Raw genomic sequence first — 8,805 nt, forward strand, 5'->3', positions numbered from 1 at the left:
CATTGCAGCTCTTCCTTTTAAAGAGCATAAGGAACAGAATTATATCTGCAACGATTATGAAATGAAAGTTTATAAACATATTTTTGGCCTGAAGAAACAGGACGCAATGATCATACCATGAAGACAGTATGTCTACCAGCAGATGTCATGAGGTACTTTCTTTGGTCTCTTTGCAACCTGTTGTTGTTTTATTCTGTTTTGGAATGCTAGGGATTGAACCCAGGGCCCTCATGCATGCAAAACAGGCACTCTACCTACTGAGCTATATCCCCAGCCCCCTGTTGTACTTCCCTAACACAACTGGGCTATGGGCCAAATAGCAGGTATTTAATAAGTGAAATTTGAAAAAAAAGAAGAACCATTTCTGCTTCACATGTAAAGAGGTGTACATTCAGGTGAGTTCCCTTATAGACATTTTAAATTTATATTTTCCTCTGATTTTATAAACTGTGCCAGGGGTTCTTAAGCTTTGATGGGCACAGGCTTTCTAAGGTTTTGATGGCAGACTAGGAAACTAGGCAGATTTCTGAGCCACCCCCACCCCAGAACCTCTTGAGTCTTTTCATATGGGATTTCCAAAAAACTGCATTCTCTTTTAGAGGTCATCTGTGGACCATTCTTTTTTTTTTTTTTTAAAGAGAGAGTGAGAGAGGAGAGAGAGAGAGAGAGAGAGAGAGAGAGAGAGAGAGAGAGAGAGAGAATTTTTAATATTTATTTTTTAGTTCTCGGCGGACACAACATCTTTGTTGGTATGTGGTGCTGAGGATCGAACCCGGGCCACATGCATGCCAGGCGAGCGCGCTACCTCTTGAGCCACATCCCCAGCCCTCTGTGGACCATTCTTGAATGGAACTCATATATATATAATGTCTTTCTTTACCTTTTGCTGAAGGAAGTGGAGGTATTTCTTTGACTACCAGTCTTTCTGCAAGGTCTTTTGTTGTTGTTGTTGTTGTTATTATTATTATTATTATTATTATTATTAGTCGTAGTAGTAGTAGTATAATTGAGAGCTGTGTTTCTCAATCCAAATTCTATCACAGGCCAGAAAGTTCAGTTCATAGTTGGATCATGAACATGGGGAGGAGGAGGGATGACCATCAAGGAGAGCCAAACCCTTAGAAAGTAACTTGGAAAAGTTTGGGATTTGGTCTTATTCTCCTTTGTAGCCTAGAGCCTTCCAGGTGCAGAACATGATTGTCTCTGAAGTTTTTGAATAAATGAATTACTAACCAACAGAAAAAGAATATGGCTTTGTGGATGCTCAATACTGTCTTTAGGAGTGGGTGCTGAAGTTTGCCAGATGTTTTTCTGCATTGATCAAAGAAGATCACCCCAGTTTTGTCTCTGTTCTGTTAATACAATGACTTAAATTGATTGGTATTCAAATATTAAAGCAAACTCACACTTCTAGGATTAAACCCCACTTGGTCATGTTGCATTATCCTTTTAAAACATATTGCTGGATTTTATTTGCTAATATTTTGCAAGAATTTATGTGTTTGTGTTCATGAGAAATATTGGTCTATAGTCTTCACTTATTATAATTTTTGAACTGATTTTAGTATCAGGGTTATGTTAGTTTCATAAAATAAGATGAAAGGATTTTATCCTCTATTTCAGATGATTATATAAGATCGATGTTATTTCTTCCTCAATTGTTTGGAAAAAATACTTTAGAAAACCATCTCATTTTGGAGTTTTCTTTGTGGTAACTTTTTATAGTTAACTATATTACTATTATAAAGGCAAGATTATTCAGATTTTCCATATATATCATCTCATGTCAGTTTTGGTACATTGAATTTTTAAAGAAATTTGTCTGTTTTATTTAAATTGTTGAATTTATTAATTTAAAATTGATCATAATAGTTCTTTGTTAGTCTTTTAAAGGTCTGTAAGATCTGTAGCAATAATCCTTCTGTTTAAAAATTTGTATTTGTCCTTGATCAGTCTAGCTAAGTTTTATTAATTTTTAAAATTTGCTTCAATTACTTTTGCTCATTTTATCTCTTTTTAATATCTGCTTTTATTTTCATTATTCCTTCTTTCTACTTATTTGGAGCTGAATTTGCTCCTTGTTTTCTAGCTTCTTAAGTCATTGAGGTCTGATTTGAGATCTTTATTCTTTCTAATATAAACATTTAAAGCCATACATTTCTATTCAAGCACTGCTTTTGTTCTATCCCATGATTTGACATGTGGTATTTTCATTATTATTCACTTCAAAATATTTTAAATTTTGCTTTTTGATGTCTTCTTTCACTCATAGATTCGTTAGAAGTATGTTGTATTTCCAGATTGTTGAACCTTTTATAGCTCTCTTATTGCTAATGATTTCTAATTTCTTTCAGACCTTTTATATAACTTCTTTACTCACATTCTTATCATTCCATTTATTGTTAATATATTTTTCTTTATTTTCTTGAGCACAGTTAAAATACATACATTTTGATCTTTATTTACAAATTCCAACGTGTGCCTCATCTCAGAGTCAATTTTTGTCTTTTCTATTGAGTATGGATCATGGTTTCCTATTTCTTCAGAGGCTGCATATATCATACCCTGAATGTTATGATTGCTATATTGTGGAGACTCTGGATTCTGTTTTATTCTTCTGAAAAGTGTTGATTGATTGTTGATTGTTTGAGCAGTCATTACATCAGTAGGTTCAAACTCTTAAGCTCTGCTTCCACTGAGAGTGGTGGCAGAAAGTCTCAATTCAGATCTTTTAGCTCTCACTGGTACATTCCTGGTTCAGAGGTCAGCCAAACATCTGGGTTGAGTACATACACAGAATTCAGGTTCTCATTCTCTAAGCTTTTGGTGATTTACCTCCTCACTTTCTAGAACCTGTAGTTGCTCTAAAATTTGGACCTCTGCTTCTTCAAAACAGAATACATTGTAAGTATTCTATAGAGTTTAGTTGTCACCCATGATTAGGTCCTGCCCTCAGGCCAAAGCCATAAACCTGTGAATCTTGCTCAGCATCATCCAGTTGTTTTCTGCCGCAGTCTTGGCTGGGCACAGAATCACGAGCCATTCAAGCAGGAACAAAACTTTATTTTGAAAAAGCCGCCAACACTCTGTCAGCGCCAGCAAGCCAAACCCGGTCCTCCCACGCGGGCGTCCTACCGGAATCGGCGTCTCCCGGAACCCCAGGTCCCCCGGACCTCCCCCGGAATTCCCTCCTACTATCCTTCCCCAACCAATGGGAACTCTCCATGAGTCCCGTAACATGAGTCCGGTAGCAGGCCAAGGTGAACAGCGGGAGTCCAATTTCCATATGAATGTAAATCTTAACATAATCATCTCAGTGGCTAGCTGGCGTCACTTTACAACCAAAGGTGCCATACATCGTATATTTGCTTGTGGCTCCTAGCAGTTTTCCTCTTTCAAATGCCTAACCCCCTTCAGTACTCACTACTTTCATGATTCCTCAGTCCCATCAAGAACTTTTGTACTTGTTAAGCTAGTGAATGAGTAAGTGAGTGGGTTTTTGGTCCACGATTCATAGTTCTTACTTATAGAAGTATTGGTTACATAGGAGCTTACTCAACTGTCACCAAAAGCAGAACCCAGTTATGTTATCTTCTACATGATAAATAATTTAGCATTTAAGAACTTGGTGGAAGTCACCTTACCAACCCATCTGAGATTAATGATTCAGGACCATCATTTCAGAAAAAAAAATGAGTAAGGTAGAGAGTAATGGAAGTTAATTGGATGGACCAGTGGATCCCTGTTATCCAGACCAGCTCAGAATTTCTTTTATTCCGGAGAACTGAGAAAAGAAGTGCGATCTCCACTGAGAATAGAAGTATGTGATTAATTTTCCTCAGTTACACAGGCAATACGAATCAGCACCCAAGAAGGTCAACTCATCTCTGCTCTGTATTTGTGAGAGATGTGAAAACACTAAGTTTATAAAACAACTTGGGTTTTTTTCAGTCAGTTAAAATAAAGAGGGAGGGAGAAATCTTCTTTCTTGGAAGAGACCATTTAATTTTAAGAAATTCTCAACCACAAAGCTAGAGTGTTGGTGTTAAGAAAATGGATCAGGGTTCCATGGGTCAGGGGAAGATGAGAGTTATGACCACAGATTTGGTGGTCACCTGTATGATATGAAGCATGCTCACAAGGCCTCTGTCCAGAGAGACCTCCATTTCTAACCCATCACACAATAGAAAATCCAAGATATTTTTCTAATTTCTGTTTCATTCTATGCTATAAGCTTCTTGTGAATAGAGATTATTTATTACTCATGAGCCTCAGTGTCCTCTCTTTTAAAATAGGGCATAATATGAACAGTTCAGTATAGTGCGTGAGTGCAGTGCTTGGAACAACATAGTAGATTATGGGAACTCTCTTATCCGGCTCAGACAGCTCTTCTATGCCCTCCTTCTCTTTAGGTTCAACAGCTTTATCCACCTGTCTCAATGAAAATTCTAGCCCTTCCCATCACTTTCTCTCCTGTTTCTCTCCTCAGTCTATTTCTTTTTTTTTTTTTTTTTTTTAAGAGAGAGTGAGAGAGGAGAGAGAGAGAGAGAGAGAGAGAGAGAGAGAGAGAGAGAGAGAATTTTTAATATTTTTATTTTTTAGTTCTCGGCGGACACAACATCTTTGTTGGTATGTGGTGCTGAGGATCGAACCCGGGCCGCACGCATGCCAGGCGAGCGCGCTACCGCTTGAGCCACATCCCCAGCCCCTCCTCAGTCTATTTCTAATGCCTCACAAGCATAGAGGATTGAATGAGTTTGACTCAATACAGTTTTCTTATCCATTCTCCTCCTCCATTGCTATTGGACACTTAGGATGTTGTCACTTTCCTGCATCTGTATGATGTACTGTCAACCAAACTCTCTAACGACGACACTTTCTGCTTGGAGAGTTAATCCTCTGTGTTAGCAAAGATCCAGTCTCTTGGAATCTGAACATTCCTTGTAGTCTTGAGATTATTTTGCTATGTTTGTGTCCTCTCTTTCTGGGGCTGTTCTAGAAAACAGTACATTCCCTGAAAGGAATCCTGACATCATAGTTCAGGTACTTTATGAGAGGGAGGAAGGGGCAAGGGGAGGGAGGAAGGCTGGGATGGTAAATGCTCAGTAGCTATTCGTTGAATAAATGAAAGAATCACTCTGGGATGATTAGCTTGTTTTGTAGACATGGAAATAAGGCTCAGAAAGCCTTATATAACTTGTCCAAGAGCACAGTAATGGAGCCCAGTTTGATCTCAAGCCTTCTAATCCAGTTCCATTGCTCTTTCTTGATCATCGGCTGGGAGATCCATCTAGCTTAGGGTTGCTCAAGTGCCCATCTGCAAGGAGAAAGGAGGCTGTGACAGATTGTAAATGAATGCACTGTGTCTCTCATTAAGAAATTCTTGCTATGGAAAAGAACAATGTTAACCAGATTAAGCCATATGCTTAGTGATTATATTCTAGCAGAATTCCTAATCTCATTATGATCAATTCACCAATGGCACCTGAGCTCTGGACCCACTTTTTTTTAACATGGGCCCTATTGATCTCTACACCCTCGACATGGCTTTAAACTCCACATGCCTATCATTTCAGATGCTCTCAGAGTTCCTGCTATATGGTCCAGATGGAGTCCTCAACCATATCTGAGCCTTCAACTACCGATTTTGCTTATGATTCTCAGAGCTTTCTGTGCGAGAAGAACTACATATTTACCACCTTTGCCACCACCATCTTGCATTGCCTGGTGTTGCTCCTCAGTCTGGTGGGCAACAGCCTGGTGTTGTGGGTCCTGGTGAAGTATGAAAGCCTAGAGTCCCTCACCAATATCTTCATCCTCAACCTGTGCCTCTCAGACCTGATGTTCTCCTGGTTGTTGCCGGTGTGGATCTTAGCCTACCACAAGGGTTGGGTGCTGGGAGATTTCCTCTGCAAGTTTCTTAGCATGATCTTCTCCATCAGCCTGTACAGTAGCATCTTCTTCCTCACCATCATGACCATTCACCGTTACCTGTCTGTGGTGAACCCCATCTCCACCCTGGGTGTCTCTACTCTCCGCTGCCGTGTGCTGATAGTCACAGCTGTGTGGGCAGCCAGCATCCTGTCCTCCATCCCTGAGGCCATCTTCCACGAGGTGATTTCCTTGCAGTGTGTTTATTTTGAAACCCAGGGCTTCCTAGCATCTGTCTACCAGCACAACATCTTCTTCTTGATCTCCATGGGGATCGTCCTGTTTTGCAACATACAGATTCTCAGGACCCTGCTCCGCTCAAGGTCCAAACAGCATCACAGGACGGTGAGGCTCATCTTCACCGTTGTGATGGTATACTTCTTTAGCTGGGCTCCCTACAACCTCCTTCTATTTCTGCAGACACTGATGAAAATCAATGTCATCCAGAATTGTGAGGTCATCTTGCGGCTGGATTTCGCCATGATCATCTGCAAAAATTTGGCCTTCTCCCACTGCTGCTTTAACCCGGTGCTCTACGTCTTTGTGGGAGTTAAGTTCCGCAAGCACCTCAAAAATCTCCTACGGCAGGTCTGGTTGTGCCGGGAGAAGATATCCAGCCCTAGCCCATACCTCCGTTCTCCTGGTGCTTTTACGTATGAGGGCCCCTCCTTCTACTGAGGACAGTTGGATGGTGAGGGTGGAGGTGGACAGGGAAACTGGGAGTAAGAAGAAGGTGATCAGGAAGACTAACAATGGAGATGCCACATACCACTGCAGGGTGGCGAGGAAGAAGGTCATGCCTCCCCTCTGTAGGAAAATGGCTTCCCACCTGAACATTTTATATGGTCATTGCACTCTGATTTCATCATTCATTCTTTCACTTAGATATCAATTACTCACTTGGTCAGAATGTTCCAAACCATGAAAGAATTTTAGGAAAGGAGAGCCTCAAGCTCAATGTGTGTGATGATTTTGCAATGCAGGTTGTTGGCAAGACAGTCTCCCCCTTCCTTGGCTATAGGGAAGTCCCAGTTTATTTGTTCACTTTGGAGGGAGCTGGCTCTGTATTTCCCAGTGACTGTCTGCAGGACAAGAGTAACCACATCCTCAAATAAGCACAATCCCAATGAAATCTGGATTCTAAAAACCCAAAATGAGGCTGAAGATAGTTCTGTATCCTGGCTCCAGCTCCTACCACGTAAACTGGATCTTCAACATCTAACTCATGAATATTGAAGGAATAAATATTATATGTGGTGCCTTCTGCACCAAGTATTTAGAAAATACAAAGATGAACAGGGTATATGCTAACCTTCAGGTGCCAATGACCGAACCCTGGAGTCCCAGATGAGTAAACCCCACATTGGCAAAGGCATGCAGATAGAACATTCCTCCAACATCTTGTCCCTTCCAAGTGGAGGGAAAGATGACTTCACACTGGTCACTTTCCACTCAAAATATCCACTTCCTGTTCGGTTGATGGTACCAGCTTTCTTTCATGGTCCACACTCCAAACCCTGAGTCCTCTTGGAACCCTGCATTTTCTTAAACCCTCACAGCCAGGTCTTATGCATTCTGTCTTCCCAATGATTCTCAGTGTTGTTCTTGCCATTGCACTGTAACTTCATCCCTGAATGGCCTCAATCCTCCTCCTCTTCCTGTTGGTCCTCTCAAACCCTCACTGACTCCTCATGACTTACAAATAAAGTGCAAACACCTTAGCAAGACATTCAAAGCCTCCACAATCTGGTAACCACTCTTCCATTCTTATACCACTCTAAGTCCCCTGCCCCCAAGATGCTTCATATCCAACCACAAAAGCCCACGGGCCTTCTTCCACATACCCTTCTCCTCAGTCTTCTGCCTCTGGAGATGTGTCACACTTTCATCTGGGCCTCAAGTTCATGTCCTTCTCCTCTCTGGCCTCTAAGACCCGGCTCAAAGATCAGCTCCTCCAGGAATCCTTCCCCAGCCTGCAAATCAGAAGGGCACATTCTGGGTTGCTGTGGCACTTTCAAGAAGCCCTTTCAAGTAGCATTTGTCCCTCCCCATCTTGTGTTGGAGTTGTGTCGCGTCTACCCGCCGGCAGGAAAGACGACAACAGCAGGATTCTTCTTTAACACACTTTATTGGAAGCTTCCATGAGGTATAGATGAGAGAAAAAAGGGGCCCCCGGGCCCGAAAAAACCACCCCTTATATACTTCAGCTGCAGCCCTGCTCGTACACCATTGGACAAAGAGTGCATAGCAACACAGCAGCAGCCAATAGAATGATAGACCCAGCACTTGCACATAATGCAAGAGACACCCAGCTCCAGCTTGTGCAAAGCAACAAGCACTTCTTGAAAACAGTTTGTTCCAGGAGCTGGACAATTGATACATTGTATTCTAGGGAGTGGCTGAAAACAAAGAACTGGGTCTCAGCCCAAGAATTAGGCTCACGCCCACACAAGGCAGCACAGCAAAATGGCTCTCTACAGTTCCCCCCTTTTGTTTTCTAAAAACAATACAGGCAAGAGTAGAGGTGAATTGCCATTATTCATACTAAGCCTTCAACCAGGAACCTTATCAGACCTAAGCAGGTCAGGACGTTCCCGCATGACCGGTATTGGCTGAATATGAAAGCAGACACCACAGATCTTACAAGGCCTTGTGAGCTGGCCTCCTTGACGTGCATAAACTTCAGGGCTGGATCCAAGCCCTGGGGGCCGGGGGGAATCCACTGCCAGCAGTGTTTTCCTTTTGTTTGTTGCACGTCAAAGGGAATCAAGTAGCCCCTGTCTTAGGTCGTTCACTGCCCTTACATTGCTTACCCGTCCTTGGGGAGGCCCCATTCCCCTGTCTTAGGTTGCAGTGCAAGCGTGAAAGTTGCCC

At 42.0% G+C, this 8,805-nt stretch overlaps 1 protein-coding gene across 1 annotated transcript; it reads left to right on the forward strand.

The window, feature by feature from the left end:
- The first annotated feature begins 360 nt into the window (after nt 1–360).
- XCR1 (X-C motif chemokine receptor 1) lies at nt 361–7,992 on the forward strand. Its single transcript, XM_081284890.1, has 2 exons — nt 361–395; nt 5,577–7,992. The coding sequence occupies exon 2, from the start codon at nt 5,599–5,601 to the stop codon at nt 6,607–6,609; it is 1,011 nt and encodes a 336-aa protein (XP_081141016.1). The 5' UTR covers nt 361–395; nt 5,577–5,598; the 3' UTR covers nt 6,610–7,992.
- Nucleotides 7,993–8,805: the final 813 nt, after the last annotated feature.

The sequence above is a fragment of the Spermophilus citellus genome (genome assembly GCF_964194105.1).
Source record: "Spermophilus citellus genome assembly, chromosome: 3".
Classification (NCBI taxonomy): Eukaryota; Metazoa; Chordata; class Mammalia; order Rodentia; family Sciuridae; genus Spermophilus; species Spermophilus citellus.

Excerpts from the sequence above, each read along its gene's own strand:
- XCR1 (XM_081284890.1), top strand. The coding sequence starts at position 5,599 with ATGGTCCAGATGGAGTCCTCAACCATATCTGAGCCTTCAACTACCGAT.